We start from the raw sequence: 18,678 nt of genomic DNA on the forward strand, positions 1-18,678 counted from the left end.
CTCATCACATTGCTTAGCTGGATTTTCTGTAGTGTCCTTTGTCCCTATGATGGATCGTAGATCAGGTTGCTTGGAGCCCCATCCAACCTGGCCTGGAATGTTTCCAGGGATGGGACCTCCACTGGGCAACCTGTTCCATTGTTTCACTACCCTCATTGTAAAAAATTTCTTCTTTATATCCAGTCTAAATCTACCCTCCCTTAGTTTAAAACCATTACTCCTTGTGCTGTCACAACAGGCCTTGCTAAAAGGTCTGTCCCTATCTTTCCTGTAGCCCCCTTTAAGTATGTGAAGGCTGCTCTAAGGTCTCTTCTGAGCGTCCTCCAGGCTGAAAAAGTCCAACTCTCAGCTTGTCCTTGTAGGGGAGGCATTCCAGCCCTCAGATGATCTTCGTGGCCCTCCTCTGGACTTGCTGTAACAGATCTGTGTCCTTCCTGTGCTGAGGGCCCTAGAGCTGTATGCAGTACTCTAGGTGGGGTCTCGTGAGAGCAAAGTGGCAGAATCACCTCCCTCAATCTACTGGTCCTTCCCCCATTTTCCATAAAACATAATGTGTCATATGAAAGGAAGTTTTCTTCCCTTGCCCTCCAGCTTCTCAGCTCTGATCTTTTCCTCTGGCATTTTTTTCTGAAGGTTTTTATGCCTAAGGTCCTGTAATGGTGCATCAGTGGTTCCCCAGCTGATTCCTGTGTCCTAGCGAGGCTGTGGGTTGATATTACATACTGCGACATCATTTGTGTGGTTACACAATGTTTCACATAGGAGTTGAGTGTGGGGGGCATTCATGATAATATTTCTTAAAGCATTTTTTTAAATGTAAAACATTTTCTTCTTGACCTTTCTTTATTCCCACTTTTTTATGCCTTCCTCAAAATAGCTGAACCACAACAATGCTGTGAGGATGGGAAAATGCTGTGAGAATGGGAAAATGCTGTGAGAATGGGAATGCCTAATTAATTCCAGCATAAATATGCAATACTTTAATCAGTAATGGTCAGAGGAGCACGTCACCCCCAGCGTTGTTCACAGCACCGGGTCAGCAAAGGGAAGTCAGCATGATACAATATGTGGAATATCTCGAAGTAGAATATTTTGATTTAAGCTAAAGTACAGCTAAGTTCCGTCTCAGCAGTTGTGGTTTTTTTGAAAGACAGAATGCCCCTCTGACAGCATGTTTTGTTTACAATGGTGTCTTCCAGACATTGTTTGTTCTTTGAGGATGATGATGCCTGGTGTGCAGTATGATCTGTGCCGAACAGATGTCTCTTCTTCTATAATCACCTCTGTTTGCAGTGTTTCCTATCTTAAATCCAAGGTCAAGCAGAGAGCTAGACCAGCTCCAAATTAGCAAGAGTTTTGACTGTTACAAAATTTCATAACATTAAAATTAGACCTTGAAAAGTAATAGAGCATGCGTAAGATTTCTGGGGAAATTTATACATGTGCATGTAAGTGGGAAATCTATTCTGTACCCAGCTCTTGTCCCGTTACACACCACTGATGGCCATCACTCCCTCGCGTTGCCCAGGGCTGGCAAAGGATGCTTGCTTTCTAAAACTACAAAGAGCGGCTCAGTGTATTTGCCCTCATTTTCGGTATCGAACACAGCAGCGCAGTTCCCACCTACGCATCCCTCCCTCCGCTCCTGTTTCCGCGGCGCAGGAGCGGCTTTGATCCCGGAGGAGGGCGGGAGGACTCTGCTCCCGCGCGGCTTCCCGCGGATGTGAGGTACCGGATGGTGCGCGCTGGCGGCGCCGGGCAGCACGTGTGGCGGCAGCGATGGATGCGCTGGACCGGGTGGTGTGAGTGTGGCTGGGGGGGAGGCTGGCAGAGGGAAAACGTATAAGGAAAACGTGCAGGAAGGGAGGGGAAAACCCCAGCGCTGCCGGCTTTTTGGTGGTGGCGAGGCAGCCCTTCCCCAGCCGGTAACATAAAGGTTCCGTGGTGACCCGTGCGGGGTTCCTGCGTGTCTGTGCGCTTGGAAGAAGGGTCTTCATCTGTAGCTGGAAGTGTCTGTGCGGGGGGTTTGATCTTGTTTTTTTTTTAAAAGAAAGTAACTATAATGCTTCATCCCATTAAAAGCTTTACATTCATCTGGTGGAAAAATGCGGTTCTGAAGCCGTGTAGTTATTAACTAGCATGAGCTCTGTGCCCCTGCTGGGCCTGGGGTGTTTCTCCCAAATAACGCCAGCAGATGAGCCATCCTTGAGCTTTTCGTTTGGATGCCGTTGACGGTGTTCGAGGAACTTTCTTTTCTTCCCATGTACGAGTCTCTTGAGTTGGGAAGGGAGCTCTTATGAGGGAAACTTTCAGCCTATCAGTAGTCTGTGGGGCTTCAAGTGTTGCTTGAGCTCTAAATTAGCAGAAATTAAAAAGCCCAACACCCCTGCTAGCCTGGGGTGCCCAGGGGTGGAGAAGTGGCAATAAAATACATGCATCTGAGACTGGGCTTTTGGCACTGACTGTAATTCTGCACGTTAGGATTAGTTTGAGTCATGGGAACAAGTTGTGTGAACCCAGCTTGTTCCAGTTCTTGTTTTTATTCTTTTCTGTGGTGTTGGACCTTGTTAGTAGGTCTTATAACTGCTAATTTATTGTTACAGAAAGCCTAAAACTAAGCGAGCAAAAAGATTTCTTGAGAAGAGAGAGCCCAAGCTTAAAGAAAACACCAAAAATGCTATGCTTATAAAAGGAGGAAATGCAAACTTAACAGTGACTGAAGTGCTTAAAGACATTGTAAGTTGTTGGATGTGGTATGTAACTTTTAATTATATGACTGTGCTACACCAAGAGTACCTTCCTTTCTTTATTTCTTACAATTTGCATATTCTCTGCTGCAAAATCAATATTTTCATACTCGTATCCATTCCCCAAATCTCAGATTGACCAGTAATCCGAAGGTATCATTACCTAACCCTTAATGGTGATGATTTTCTTCCAGTGTCTTCTTTGTCAGAAGTTTTGAACTTATTCTCCCCGTTGTCATTTTTTTCACAATTGTCCAGTATATGAGGTGAAGTGTTACAAGTCCATATGAAAACAAGAGGATTAGGTATGGAACTGGGACTAGGATCACTCAGCTGCAGTCATATACCAGGATCCTGTAAACTGCTTGTGTATATTGATACGGAGATTTCAGCTTCTCCTAGAACTTAAATGTAGCAATCCTGTCTTCTAAATCCATACCTGAAAATATTAAAGCTGTTGCTGCACTTTTTGTCTTCTTGCTTTTTCATTTTCTTGCCATTTTATGGTGATGATAATCTGGGTTATGTTTCACTCCTCTTTTTCATCATGGCACGAGAAGCAGAAATTCCATTACATGGCTTTGATATCATCTGTTTCTCAGTTATTTTGTTATTTCTTGGTTTTTAGTCCCTCTGCAATTAATTTTGAGCAAAGATTAGTGCTGCTAACTTAAAGGCTGTTATTGTGAGCAGACCTTTTGAAGCGACTTCCTTTCTAGATTGATTTGCACAATTACTCTGTTTCATGCGATCATGTATGGTGTTGGGTTTTAGAAAAAAGCACTACTGTGTACTTAATTGTATTAGAGATAACACGTTTAACTTGTCATTTGCAGTATGCTGTGAAGAAGCCTTTTGCTGTACTGTATAAAAAGTAAGTGGCCTCACTTTGTCATATTTTAATCTTCTGAGGAGATAGCAATTGGTAATTTCAAAGCCAGAGGCACTGGCTAGTGTAGGGGCATGAGCAGTGGGAATGGTTGCAGAAAGTGATTGGGAATCGTCATAAATTTGAGTAGACTGGAAACGAGCAACTTGTGATCAGTGTTAGCCCAGTTCTGTGCCAAGTGTTACAGAGCAGGACCTGGCAAACTTGAACAGTTGGCTTCTCTGACTGCTCTTTGCAAACAGCTAGTGAGGTTCCCTGTCAGGTGGGTAGGCTGGAGTTCTTACATTGAGATTCTTATAAATTTGAGTTATAGATAATGATAGATAACGTCTCGCTCAAAATGAGAGCCCAGTATCTGTGTGGATGTAGTGCAGAGACATTAGTTGTAGCACCTACCTTTAATGTTGGATGAACAAGCAAAGGCAATTGTTTATAAAAGTGTCACTGCTGGTGGTGGTCTGGAAGTCAGGCCCCGGGAGACAGAAAACCTGGAAGAAAGTACTTAAAATGGCAGTGGTAACACTAAGCAACTCCTGGTAGTATTAATGTGGCTTACAACTTGAACTAAAACTGAACCTCTAATGCTGGCATTTCCTGTAGGAGGCTGAATCTTAATGTTATCAGAAAACTGATTAGAAGTGCTTATCTGTGTCTGTTCATTCTTTTAATTTTTTTTTTTTTTTTTCCTTTCAGGAAAAATATTACCAGGCCTTTTGAGGATCAAACATCATTGGTAAGTATAAATCCCAAGGCTCTTATGACATTTTACAGCCTTAAAGACATGAAGGACTTCACCAGAGGATAATTTTCCATTACAATGTGAGGAACTAGATGAGAAACAAAGTTTATAGGGAGTTGGGAGAAGTTAAAGGTAGGGCTAGGTCTAGATGTACAGTGTCAGCAGGCATTCTTTTCCTCTTGCTGTACAGCAGAATTGTCATGTGATGAGGACTTTGTCTTTACCATAAATGCATTTTTCTGTAAACTGGCAGTCTATAATACTGTTACTTATAAAAGGAAGGAAGATGAAAGTGATTTATTTTGGTTTTCTAAAAGTCAGTTCTTTAAAATGCCATAGCTTATGAACAACTTGTTTTCACTTTGCTGAATTCATAGGTTAAAATAGTTAAATGGAGGTATAACAGCTTTATGTGACTTGTGTTTGAATAAAGGAAGAAGAGCCCAGCAGCGTACCACGTGCAAATGCACACATCAGCTTGCAGGTGTGAGATGGTTGCTGAGAGCTCTCTTCCAGCATTGAGCAATTTCAGTTAAATATGTGTATTTGGCCTGCAACGAGGTTGTAAAAGCGGCTTCTCACAGGCTTGGAGGTACTTTGGAAGGTGGTCTGTGCTTGGACGTCCATTTAGTGATACACTCTGGTCTGGATTTGGTGTTAATTTAGTGCTTTAATGTCAAGGTAATTTATGAGCAGGGAGGCAAAAAACAGAGAGGCTAATCCTGAGATTACATCTCACGGTTTCACACTTTATCAGTGCATTACTTTTAACTGCTGAAACATGTCTATCATTAAAGTAGCTTATGTATTTTCTTTAAGAAAAATGAGAGAAGGGAGATAGTGATGTATTGTTGTGGTTTTACAGTGAAGACAAAATTGAGTTATCCTGAAGTAAGTTGTTTTTTTCCCAGTGATCACGATCTGGTAGCATTTGCTCTGTGTCACTGCTGACTCACAGAGAGAAATGTGAGGGGCAGTTGTCAAAATAACTCACTCAAAATGCACACTGGGATTTTTGGGATGTTGTACTAAGTAAATCTGTGTATGAAGTTGCATGCACACTGGGCAAAATTGCTCTTCTTCTCTGAAAGGGATTATGAAAATAAACAGGAAACATACCTGAGGAAGTCTCTATAAATAAAAAGGTAGAGGATGGGAGAGAGACCTAAGAATCCTTAATAATCATTAAGGATCTTTTTTTTGAAAAGTGAGGACAGCAGTAGTGAGTGCTAGAGGAGCTGCTGTTCAGACAGTTGAGTTAAAGCATTTTTAATGTGTTAGGAGCAAAAAATCATTGTGGTTGCAGCATAGATACATAGACACAAAGTTACTTACTCTGCATTAACACTGATGCTGAGGAGTTGTGTTATGTGCCTCTTCTGTTCTTGGCTTGAAGCCCAGTAACACAACCATCCCTGAAATATCTTGTGTGGAGTGGAAAATTTACTGTAGGCAGCAAGGAAAGATTTGCAATGTTATTGTCCAGGGAAGTCCTGGCTGCCCCCTCCCTGGAGGTGTTCGTGGCCAGGTCAGAGAAGGCTTAGCAACCTGATGTAGTGGGAGGTGTCTCTGCCCATGGCAGGGGGTTGGAACTGAGTGATCTTATGGTCCCTTCCAACCCAAACCATTCTATGATTCTATTATTCTATGAGTATTTGCTGAAACTGAACCTCTTATAATCCCATAGCTGGGTGGCTTGGTTTCTCAGTAATATAGGAATTAGCTGATTGTCAGCTGACCACTACTTTAACCTTCTGATAGTTTCTGGGAATATGCAGCAGCTAAAATCGTTCTGATATTTTAAAAGGGGGGCCTCCAGGGAACTTCAATTCTTGTAACCTCGAAACAATGGGGTTGAGTCATTGAGATTATTGACAAATAATCAGAGATGAGAAAAGGTATGGAAAGTCAAATCAAGTTAGCTGTTTGTTGTTTTTTTTTTTAGTTTAGTTGCAGCCATGTTTTTAGAAGGGCAGTTTTGCAATGTATGAGGCATTGCTGTGTGTGCAATTTGAGGCATTTGAGTTTGTAACCACTTTTTAAGAAATATCATGCAGCTGTTAGAGCATTTACATTTATCAACACACAGTGATTAACAGAGCCATTTGAGCAAGTGTTTCAAGGGGAGTCCCATCTGGTCTGTTCCAGATCTGTCTGTAGTCAGTATTTTTCAGGGACCTAGTGGCAGAGCTCAGTGCTGAGCTGCGTGATTTGTACATGCAATTAATCCAGCCTGGAATTGTTCCCGGGAGTGTCTGTCCTGACCTTCCAGAGGGGCAGAGCTGGAATGTCCTCTCTGAGCTGCTGCTGTTGCAAGGGTGTGAGGAGATGCAATGGCTTTTTCTGCTACACAACTGCAAAGTGCCTGTATAGAAACCCTGGCACTTTGGGGAGGTACTGAATAAACAGTGTGCATGTGTAATCTAGGAACCATGGCTGATACACAGAATGAGGGTCTGCCTTGAGATGCATAAAAGGACTTTGGACATCCTCAGAAAGAATTGCTGTAATCGTAGAATCATAGAATGGTTTGGGTTGGAAGGGGCCTCAAAGACCATCCAGTTCCAGCACCTCTGACATGGGCAGGGACGCATCCCACTGCATCAGGTTGCTCAAAGCCTCATCCGGCCTGGCCTTGAACACCTCTGGGGATGGACAATCCACGTCTTCTTGGGACAACCTGCTCCAGTGCCTCACCACACCCACAGGAAGAAAGTTCTTCCTGATATCTAATCTAAACCTACCCTCCTTCAGCTTGAAAACATTCCCCCTCGTCCTAGCCCTCCACTCCCTGATAAAGAGCACTCCTCCATCTTGTCTGTAGCCTCCCTTTAAGTACTGGAAGGCTGCTCTAAGGTCTCCCCTGAGCCTTCTCTTCCCTAGGCTGAACAAGCCCAACTCAGCCTGCCCTCATATGGGAGGTGTTCCAGCCCTCTGATCATCTTTGTGGCCCTCCTCTGGACTCACTCCAACAGATCCTGTGCTGAGGACTCCTGAAATGAACAAAGTACTCCAGAAGAGACCTCACGAGAGCAGAGTAGAATCATCTCCTTCGACCTGCTGTGATATTGGCTCTGGACATAATACCATAATAGGTTCTCTATCTACTACACTTGGACTAAAGATTTCCATGACAGTCATCACTGGCTTGGTTTTAAGTAGCGTCTTAGTCTTAAATGATAAATCGACATGAAATTGCTGTAGTAGGACCTTGCACCCAAGTGTGAGAACATTAGATGTCTGCAGATGTTCCTAGGTTTGCTGTTGAGGGAATTACCTGGTTGCTCACAAGCTATGAGCCAAAGCTAATCTGCTGCATAAAACTTATCTGAGAAACTGGAATGAGGCATTACAACTGTAGCCAGCTTGCAAATACTCTTCAGGCAAGGAGAAGTGTTTGAAGGTATTCTATGTAAAAACAAGCAGCAAGGAATTATGAAAAAGGGTATTACAGATGAAGTGGCAAGAAAAAAAATTCCTGGCTTGATAAAGTTAAGACTGCAATGGGAAATCAAAAAAGGAAGTAGTTGGTTTTGAACCTTGAATCCAGCTGTCCATTTCAGCTTATGTGGATGTGGACATGCTCAGAACTCATCTGGTAAGTGCAGTTGCTCTTCTCATTCAGTAGCTCCTAAGTTCACAGATAGTTTAGGTGCTACAAACTGGAACTCATGAGGGTTTTTTTCTTTTCCTCACTTGTAGGAATTTTTTTCTAAGAAATCGGATTGTTCTTTGTTTATGTTTGGCTCTCATAACAAGAAGCGACCTAACAACTTGATAATAGGTAATGTGTCTCACTTGGGTTTTTATTTAGATGAAAGGTCTTGTTTTCACTGAATATTGAAGTAACTGGATTTTCTTTTTTTACTTTCACAGGCCGCATGTTTGACTATCATGTCCTAGACATGATTGAACTGGGCATTGAGAAGTTTGTATCCCTAAAAGATATCAAGGTAAGGGAGTCGCTAGTTCAGTATTTCAGTGACATCTACTGGTCAGTGGATTTTTTTTTGTGTGCGTTGACTTTTTCTGTGCTGTGAAGTAAGGACAGGAGTTGTTCAAACAGTATTTCATGCAGCGTATATGAGGATTGCTAATTTGTGTACCCCAGAATATTATTTTATGCTCTGCTTTTTATTTGATTATGGTTGTTTTGAGCAAGCTTGCAACTTCCTTTGCAAATTCTTTTCTTAGACTTGGTTTATTCCTAATATTTGCATTTTTAATTAGAGTTACATTTACAAAATTCCTTAGATTCTGCTCATGGGACATTCTCATATAAACTGGTGTTGTCTTTTAAAGCTGAAATCTTCTAAAATTCTAACCAAAGAGGATTGTTCTACTGACTGAGATGATTCTGAAACTTTCTTTAGCTTTCATTAGCTAGTAAATCCCATTTTTCTGGGCATTATACTTAGTTCAGACAGAGAGCTAACATCTTGATTATTTAAACCTAGAGAAAATTCAGGGTTTATGAATTAACGTAATTATTTATTACGCTAGGCTCATTTTGGCAACACTAAAACATACTTTGTGTGTACTTCTCTATCAAGCAGTCATACACTGCAAAAATAGGGAATTTTATGGTATTCGTTTTCTTTACAGTATGTAAATTGTCAGGAAAGTCTAGAGGGGTAGTGAAGAAACTACCTTTTATGAAGGTGAACCTTCCCTTCAAAATCAGATTGTTTGTAGCGTGTGTCTTTATAATACTGTTTATAGCAATGAAATTATAGTCAAGTAATTGTATTTTTTGGCCAAAAGTAGCATTGAGTGATAGAACAAACAATCCTTTTAGCCTTTTTCATGTACTCTGCAGTGTCAGAAATACAATGTAATTGTTTGCCTCTAATTTTAGTTTCCTTGTTTGTAGTTGCAGTCAGATTCACTCGTTTCACTGTGTTATCTTACGCTTTTTATAGTAAAGAATCTCCTTTTATCCAGCACAAAGGATAGCACAATTCACCTATTTAGAATCGAAGACCTTCTGTACATGTATACTGTTGTTCCATGAAAAAGAAAATTCTGTTCTGTCCGTATTGATCATAAGTCACAATTTTTCATTCAATGTTGAAAGGCTGACCACCTATCAAGTCAACAATACGTTCCCTAACATGGGCTGAATTTTTGTTCTGTTTTAAAATTCTTATTCCACAGAACAGCAAATGTCCTGAGGGAACAAAACCTATGTTGATATTTGCTGGTGACGTGTTTGATGTAAACGAAGAATACAGAAGACTGAAGAGCCTTCTTATTGGTCAGTATTTTGATTATTTGAGGGGTAGGATGTCATACATCTGTGGTAAAATGATCTGTTGGGAAATGTTGGTTTGTCAATAATTTTTGCTTATGTTCAGCACAGAAAGAAAACAAGAACAGACACTTGTAATTCCATATCACATAAAATTAAAGTTAAATAATTATCGTGACTCTTAGAGGCAGAAAGAAAAGGATCCTCAAAGACTCTGAAATTGCAACTTTGTTCACTAAAATTCATTATTTTGACTGTGGGATAATTCTGGTGTTTTTCAAACAGTCTTTACCTTGTAATTGTACCAGATCATCACTTTTCTAACCAAATGATATTTTTGAAGTATCTATTTGAAATCAATGGATTAAGTTTGGAAAGTGGAATGTTTTTGCTTACAAAAAAAAGTCAGATCAGTACAATTGAGCTTGTGTTTTTATAGTGATAACATTTTTCTGTTGGAAATTTGATAGCTTGTAGCAAAAGTCATTGATTAGAGTACTTGGAGAGAACACATGCAGTAAAAATCAGCTGTAAATAATAGCTGTGTCATAACTTCAAGGCAGACTTGGAGCTTCGTGAACAAACTAGTATAAAGGTTTTTTTACTGTCTCAAGGTTGAAGCCTCTGGAATATAAAGCACACTGTGAGGGTTTTTTTCCCTGGGAAAGTACAAAAAGTGTTTATACTTTTCTTAGAATAGTTTTTTGGGACATAGAAGTCATATGGTACTGTACCTCTTGATTCATAAAAATGCATCTTGTTTGTAAACTAGGTGCAGTAAGCAGAGTGGTGATGTTTTTAATAGGTTTCCTAAATGAAGATCACCTTTCTTTTTTCTTGAGCTCCGGTCAAATACTGCAGCTGGCCCACTAAGAACAGTGTTGTTCTTTCTGTTCCATCCTTGGGTTGTACCAATTTATAATCTTAGAGCTTTGTAAGATCCCCCTTTCAAATGAAACAAATATTGGTTGGGCTCTTTTCTAGGCAATCAAATAAATGGTTGCTCTTTAGAAACAGACCATAGAGGTGAGGGGTTTTTCCTCTCAGTGTTATAATTCCATAAAACAAGATATTTATTATGGAATGAGACTGAAAAGGGATGATGAGAGGAGAAAACTTGCATCCTCCCGATACAGTTGACTGGTTCTTGGGGATAGATGAAAGGTTTGTAGCTGTGCTTATAAACATTTGAAGGTGAGTGAACATTGAATACAAAGATAAGCGAGTTTTAATGCTGCAAGTTTGTGTCGCTGTAAATGGATGTTTACACTGCAGGAAGCAGGTGCATTATTTTCTGAAGTGTATCCTGTTCAGGCATCTGCCCTGTGCTGGTGATTGGCATCCAGATGTGCTCACACATACTATGATCAAACAGCTTGATACCTTAAATGGAAGACAAGCATCGTTAAATAGCTGCCAGATAACTAACTCGTCTTTCCTGTCCTGTCTTTTTGTTATTCTGTTCTTTCTCCTCTCCTCTTTGTTTGTCTTTAAAGACTCTGCAGTCAAATGTACTGAAATCGAAGCTCAATTTTTCTTCTTAAATATACTCCAGGTCTTGATGTTCTGCTGACTTCTGTGAAATAGCTAAGTGCAAAACAATAGGCAAAGGAAAAGGTTAAGAGTGTAAAGGCTTGAAGGTGTCACAAACCAATTAAGATGACTTGGGTAATAATTTGACCTGCTTCAAAACTGCCCGTATTTGCTAGGGAAGAACTGATCCATTCTGTTCCTACAAAGAATGGTGCTTATAAGCTGCCACTCTATTGTGAAGAAAGATAGAAAAATGTCTTTATAACAACAGCAGCAAATATTTTGTTACTGTAGCAGTATTGTTAGGATCCCAGAGGGAATATTAGATAGTTAACAGCTTCTTATTGCCAAAGCAATGTGATGCCAGTGATGCTGGTCAACACCCAAGCTTTCTTTGGCTTTTGTGGTATCAAAAGCGTTTATGCATGTTTGGAATATCATCTTACAGCAGTTTCTTTGTAAAATTAAAGACAAGGGTCAATTATTGTCTTCATGGTAACCAAACCCTGTAGTCTGCTTAAATTGTGAAGTGCAAGAAGTTATTTACGAGAAATAAATGGCAGCTGCAGTTTTCTTTTTTCTAGAGACCTGGAAGACAAAGACATCCTATTCTTTCTGTTTTGCTTTTCATTGCCTGCTGATGCAGCAGTGTAGGAATTAATTTATGATGTAATTTCATGAAATTCTAATCACTTTTTATGCTTATAAAATGTTTCCTCTTTTACAACACTGCCTGCTTGCTAGTTCTGTTATTGCACACCCATCTTGAAAATGATGAGTTGCTTATACACTTTCTGAACTGTTGGTTTTCAGGAGACTTCTACAATTCTAGATTGCCCATCAGCTTGTTTCTCTTATGGCCTTCTTTGCAGAGGCTTAATTTTAAATTTCTTGAAGATTTGTGGGTTCCTTCTGGCCAAGAAAGGAATGGCTGGGAAATGTCTATAATGCAGTCTGAACTTGCTAGTACTATAACCATAGTTCTCCGTGGGTTACAATGTTACCAGCTTTTGGATACAAATTGATACAAAGAATTGTATAGACCTATGTTCCAAAATAATTTAAGAATTTAATCTGGAAAAGGAAAGGTCCTGTGAAGCTCTCTGCAGGAAAAAAGTAAATTAGAAGTTCTGGAAACATGTTGAGGACGAGGGGAAGAAAGAACTAGGAATGGAAAGAAGGGAGAAAGCAAGTCTCTAGTCCAACCAAAGCAAGAGCTGTAAATTAGGACTACTTTAAGAAAGCTTCAACTGGTATAAAAAAGCTCTGGGTATACTAAAGCGTAAGGTTTCTGCAGCTGTTCAGCTTTGCCAGGAAACAGAAATTCCTGACCACCTGCATTTGTTTGAAAGAGTTCATCCTGTGGGTAAGAAGACAGATGATGCCACAGGAAAATACGAAAGGGAGATGTTGCCAATAAAACCACTGCAAATGTAAGTTTGTGTACCCGCAGAGAGCTAGTCAAAGGGGTGATATATGCCAGAAGCGAACAAAATATTTTATTTGCAACTTTTCCTCTAACTACCAGCTCAAGCCACAAGAGAAAGAGTATGTAATTGACCAAGGAAGTTTCCTGGCTAGACTCCAGCTGATATCTGCCAGCAAGAATTTGTTTTGGATGTCCCTACGGCACTGATACTCTTGAAAGAGGTAGTGGAGGAAAAGACAACTAGCCAAGGGCTCTGAATATGTGACAGAACGGAAAAGACTGATGTGTTTTGCATCTGTTAGCAGTTCTCCTGTGTTTCAGCCTTGCCCTGTCATGGTTATTAGCACACCTTGTTCCCTCAGTGAAGGTCACATTCTTTCTCCACCCTCTGCATATGTTGGACAGATTGCTGTGCTTATTGCAAGCTCTCCGATTGCACAGTGTTCTTTTCATAGCCTGATACAAGAACCTGGCTAGGGGCAACTCATTTTGTATTTAGCCTGATAGTTCAGTGTTCTCTTTGCCAACTGAGCAAGTATTTGAGGTTATTTTTGTAAATTTTAGACAGAAAAAACAATTGTAGTGACAAACACTGTGTCACCTAAAGGACAGAAGTGCTTTGTTTTGGGAGGTATGAAAGAAACGATTCATCTAAACTCTTTCCGCAAGTCAGAGAGAGAAAGTGTAGGTAAGAGTAGACAAGATACAGTTGTGATCTGGTTTGTGTTGGTTATCCTTCTTTGCAGTCTTCCAAATCTGGCTCTGATTAAGAATCTTAAGTATCAGGTTTTTGAGTGATGTCTTTAAAACAGAGCCCTGAACGAATGGCTTCTCTGCATCTATCTAGGTTTAGCTGAGCATGAGCTTGCCTAGGCACAAAATGAGATATGTTTCATTTTTCTGGCTTTAGAACTGAATATTAGAAGAATAGACAATACAATTACCTTACCAGTTAGCTTACTAAAGCTAAGTTACGGCTCTGAAAGTATATTTGCTCTTCTCCATGCACTTATTTTTAGATAGTGTATATATATTGCTACTGAATTGTTTCTGGGAAGTCGCTGTGTTCCTGTCAGGATTTCTACACGTTTGGTTTCACCAGTGCAGAAGCTAACATGTACAATGTTTAATTTCTCTCCTGTGTTTTGGCAGGGCTGCAATTTTAAGTAGCAGCTATTTTGTGAGATTCTCATTAAACATACAGATTCAGCTGCTCTAGAGCCATCCCATGTATGTCCTTGCTCAGTTAAAATGCAGTAAAAATATCTATATAGGTAAGGAATTCACATCAGTGAAACATCAGGAGGAATTTCTTCGCTGTGAGAGTGCTGAGGCACTGGCACAGGCTGCCCAGGGAAGCTGTGGATGCCCCATCCCTGGAGGTGTTCAAAGCCAGGTTGGATGGGACCTTGGGCAGCCTGATCTGCTGGGAGGTGTCCCTGCCCATGGCAGGGGGCCTGGAACTAGGTGATCTTTAAGGCCCCTTCCAACCCAAACTATTCTATGACATTGGGCCCATTATGAAATAAACCAATTTGTTAATGTGCTGATTTGATTTTCAGCCAAGAAACCTGGAATTTATTCTCCTATAAATACTCTTTTCAGATTTCTTCAGAGGTCCTAGTGTGCCCAGTATTCGTCTGGCTGGTTTAGAGTACGTTCTGCATTTCACAGCTGTGGATGGGAAAATTTACATGCGAAGCTATAAGTGAGTATGTGTGTTATCTGTTTGTTGATATGTCTGTCAGACTTTGCACAAATTTAGCCTGTAGTTGTGTAATTGAACTGGCTTGAGCTGTGTTTAAGATGCTTGCTGCGTTTAAAACACGTAACATGTAGCAGTGTCCCAGCATAAGACAGAGTGACATGCATAGCAGAAGGAAAGCACTGAAGTGTAAGCCTGCTGCTTCTTTCCCTGTGAGCTCCCCCTTCTAGCTAGAATTGCGTTTTCCTGTGGTTATATTAGTGAGGTGCTGTGAATTAACTTGGAGAATTCCGAGTACTGTCTTACATTTCATGGACTCAGGCTGTTCTTGGGCTGCTTTCTAGCATGCTCCTCACAGAGGAGTTTGTCAGAGAAGAACAGGCAGTAGGGCTGCAGCCAGCAATATGCAGGGAAAAGCAAGAAAAGGCAGGACAAGACAATCTTTCTTCCTGCATTGATGTTGACCTTCACAGTTTATGGCCTTGCCTTAGAAGGCTGTGATTTCTTCCACGTGATTTTGATTTCTCTTATAACAAAATCACTTTTTATCAGTCTTGTTCTTCAAAACAAACAAAAAACTTCTTAGGTTATTTTGTTGTAAATGATAGTGAATATTTTTTGTCTGTTAATACTGTTTAAAATTTGAGGAATGATGTGGCTTCCAGGATACTGGGACTGAGTTTTAACAGAAATACTGATAATACTGGTCTCAGTTTTTAAAAAGAATGTCCCATTAGCTAGGTTATAGTTTGGGTGTGTTCAAATTTCGATGGAATGGATTTAATGTATTATAAATTGTTATTGGCTGATATCTTTCTCAATAATAGAGTTAGCAGCAGCAATTGTTTTTAACAGGGTTCTGATATACAGGATTGAACCTGCCCTTTAGGAAGATGGATAAATCTTTATCACAGAAGACAATGTTGAGTTTGGTTGGTTTTCCCCTCTAGGGTGCTTCTGAAGAAATCTGGCTGTAAAATACCAAGAATTGAACTGGAAGAGATGGGACCTTCATTAGATCTTGTTATGAGGAGGACGCATTTAGCCTCAGATGACCATTATAAAAAGTCTTTAAAACAACCAAAAGCCCTGAAGGTATGTGCCTTGGAAAGTAATAGTACGTTACTTCCAGATCGATCTGTGAAGAAGGACAAAAGCTAAAGTATTATTTATTTGTGTATTTGACCAGAGCTTACTTTTATGTAGGCCAGTTGAGATTTCTGGGGCCACAGCACTTTTGTGGTGATCACCTGGCGTACAAACTCTCCTCTGGAAGCATATAGAACATAGAGAACAAATCTTAATCTCTAAGCTCCGACCAATGTATGCAGCCTTGCTTTTAGGCACTTCATTCTCACCAGAGCTCCTGGAATTCCACTCAGAAATACTGATGTTTTTCTTCCCTTGCAGCCTAAGAAGAAAAAGAATATCTCCCATGATGTGTTTGGTACAACTTATGGTCGAATCCACATGCAGAAGCAAGATCTTGGTAAACTGCAGACGCGGAAAATGAAAGGGTTAAGAAAAAGGCCAGCAGAGAAGTCAGCTGAAGATAGTGGGATTAGTCCCAAAAAGTCAAAACCAATTTGATAGTCTGGAACAGGTTTGAAACTCTTTGTACCTTCAGGTTTATTATTGTACTATAAATGTGTTGGACATAAAAGATTCAGCTGCTGTTAGCTTTAGTTTTACAAAAAACATTTTTCATGGATTTTTCATTTTAGAGGGAACGTGGGGTATTGACCTTTAACACAGAACTTGGTTATTTAAAATAAAAAATATGGTGTAACTCAGTCTTCCCAAGCTGAGTATTTATTCTCTTGGTATCAGCAAACATATGGTAGTCAAACAGGTGACTCATTTCCCAAACATTTTTATGGCTATTTTGTTGGAACCCCTGATCAATCAACTCATCTTATAAATTCTGCGCAAGACCAGAGTCGTGTATATGTATAATACACACAATACAACTTTTCTGTTGATTTATTGTTTATGTATTTCAGTTTTTTTACAACTGCAATACTCAATAAGCCATTTTTTTGAAGTGCAAACTCATAACACATGTCTGATGCCAGATTGTTTTTAACTATCGCACCAAGCCCTACTTGACACTTGCGGAATCGGGAGCGATTAGGGTGGTTTTACTGTGTTTATCACCATGGTAGCAAAGTACCTAACGTTTGCTTTGTGCGTAAAGGAAACCTTTACAGTTTGAATTTCAATCTTTGATGCTTGATTTGTGTGCAGAATGGACGTATGTGAAGCAACCACGAAAGGTACAAGTCGTCTTACCCTGCTTTCCGCCTAAGTTGGTGCTCATGAGTTTGTGCAAGACTCAGTTAAAGCCTTGGGTAAAGGCGTGAGAGTTTAAGAGCTTAGTGAGACTTCAATGCGATGTTCTGTGTTTTGGAACATATTGAAAAACCTTGCTTTTTTTTTTTCTGCTTGTCTCTTTGGAAGCTATTGCTCTGCCCTTGAGCATAATTATGATAAATGTGCACACACTTTATCATTAGCGCAGCAACTTGCTCATCCTAGCTATGATTTTAATACTTCATCTTTTTTTGTTTGTTTTCTCAGCATAGGCTGAAGTGTCATGTTAGAAATAGGCGGTTTGTTGTTTTTACTTGTCTTCTGTCTCCTGGATGGAAGCTGTTGGGCTGCGTTGCTCTTTTTGTGTGAGAGCTGAGCCACAGCTGTGGCCGTGTAAATGCCACACACGATGTTCTTGCTGTGCTGTTTTGATAAAACTTGTACTGTGAAAAAGAACGGGCTTTGAAAGTTCAGGGTCCATTTGAAGGCACAAACATATGTTTATCTTCAATATAGTACCTAAAAATATTTTTTTTTAATCATTGCACAAAATGCACATCTCTCTCTAGATGCTTTTCCCTGTTCTGTAACCGTGTATTTGAGAAATGGATAAATCCAAAAGCTACTTCAGATTCGTATTTCCCCAGCATATTTCTGAAATATAAACAGAGTTGATTGAAAGCCGCATTTGGTAACAGCTGTAGAAGAATTGTACTGATGGACATGCTTTCTTCGACAAACTTCGAGTCAATAATCAATTTGGAAACTAATTTTTGTTGTTTACTTCTATGAAAAACAGTTTTTAATATAGACTAACATCCTGTTATATCTTCATGCAAAAAGTGAGACAGTTATTCAGTAGTAATCCTTTGGTTTTATTTAATACTGCTGCTGGTTTGCTCCTTGATGTAGTGGAAGCTCACATGGGCGACGGTTGCTGCACCTACTGAGAGTGTTGTGAGCCCCTGCGGTTACTGCTCGGCTTCAGAGAGATGCAAAAAGCACAGGGAGTCAGTCAGCGAGGAGAACGCGAGTGCATTTATTCACCCTTTGCAGGGTCTGTCGTCTTTGCTGACTTAAGAGTGGAACCTGAAGTGCCTGGTGTCCCCTGCCTGTGGCTCTTGGTGTAAACACCTATTTGTTCTTAAGTTTTGTACTGGTGAAATACAGCCTTGTGGTGGAGAGAATGCATCAGATGTGTGAAGCAAGGAGAAATTCACCTGGATATGGTGTAAGGATATTTAGGCTATGCTTTTTCATAATAATAACTTTCAAGTTGTGTTGTTAGCAAGGATTAAAATCCATTCCTAATAAACAATTTTTACCACTCATAGTGGTGCTGTTTAGGTGCAAACTCTGGGCGGGAGGTTCATTTTGTTCTTATGGTGGAAACGAACCGTTCTGATCTCTGTATGATGGGATAGGATGAAGCCAAATGAGCAATTGCATTCACCGGATTTCTTTCAGAGAAGTTCCAGCCTTGCCGTGAAGCAATGATTAAGCCACAAGTGGTGGCTAACATGATTTTAGATGTACAGCACGTACAACTGCACCTCGGCAAGGTAGGCAATTGCTACATTTTAAATATCTGATTTAACTCAAGGTAAATGGAGATAGGAGGGATAAATATAAACTTTCTACTGGCATGTTCTTATTTCTCACAGTCTTTTAAACTTCAAGGAAATTTATCAGGTGCTGTGTGCTTGGGAAATGGAACATGCAGTGCTCAAAGGGCGTCTGATGAAAGGGGCTTGCCTTGCCTCAATTGCCCCTTGCTTCCAGAGTTCACCAAGCTTAGAAAACATGTAAATAGGGCCCCAGGGTCTGCATGGCACGGGCAAGGCGTAACTGGCATGTTCACTCCCTTCCTTTGGCTTTCATCCTACCTCCCAGCACACTGGAGATAGCTTGATTTATGAGTTGAGTATAGTAATAAATTTGGTTTCAAGAAAATCCCTGTGGGCAAAGCACGGCTCCCAGAAACAAAGGTGGAGTTGCAAATCAGCAGGCAAACCCATGCTATCTTCAGTCTAGCTGGCAGGTTGGCAGCAGCAGGGAGGGTACAGTTTGTG

The 18,678-nt window shown here is 40.3% G+C and overlaps 1 protein-coding gene across 1 annotated transcript; it reads left to right on the top strand.

Moving 5' to 3' along the window:
- Positions 1–1,557: 1,557 nt before the first annotated feature.
- On the top strand, positions 1,558–18,245 carry RPF2 (ribosome production factor 2 homolog). Its single transcript, XM_009564851.2, has 10 exons — positions 1,558–1,802; positions 2,604–2,736; positions 3,584–3,621; positions 4,330–4,369; positions 8,078–8,159; positions 8,252–8,328; positions 9,533–9,632; positions 14,194–14,296; positions 15,244–15,388; positions 15,704–18,245. The coding sequence occupies exons 1-10, from the start codon at positions 1,780–1,782 to the stop codon at positions 15,881–15,883; spliced, it is 921 nt and encodes a 306-aa protein (XP_009563146.1). The 5' UTR covers positions 1,558–1,779; the 3' UTR covers positions 15,884–18,245.
- The last annotated feature ends 433 nt before the right edge of the window (positions 18,246–18,678 follow it).

Source organism: Cuculus canorus, chromosome 3 (genome assembly GCF_017976375.1).
Source record: "Cuculus canorus isolate bCucCan1 chromosome 3, bCucCan1.pri, whole genome shotgun sequence".
Taxonomy (NCBI): domain Eukaryota; kingdom Metazoa; phylum Chordata; class Aves; order Cuculiformes; family Cuculidae; genus Cuculus; species Cuculus canorus.

Bases quoted from the DNA above. Each gene is read 5' to 3' on its own strand.
- RPF2 (XM_009564851.2), top strand. From the start codon at position 1,780: ATGGATGCGCTGGACCGGGTGGT. The intron at 1,803-2,603 runs GTGAGTGTGGCT...TTATTGTTACAG, and splicing joins GATGCGCTGGACCGGGTGGT to AAAGCCTAAAACTAAGCGAG. The intron at 4,370-8,077 runs GTAAGTATAAAT...CCTCACTTGTAG, and splicing joins TTGAGGATCAAACATCATTG to GAATTTTTTTCTAAGAAATC.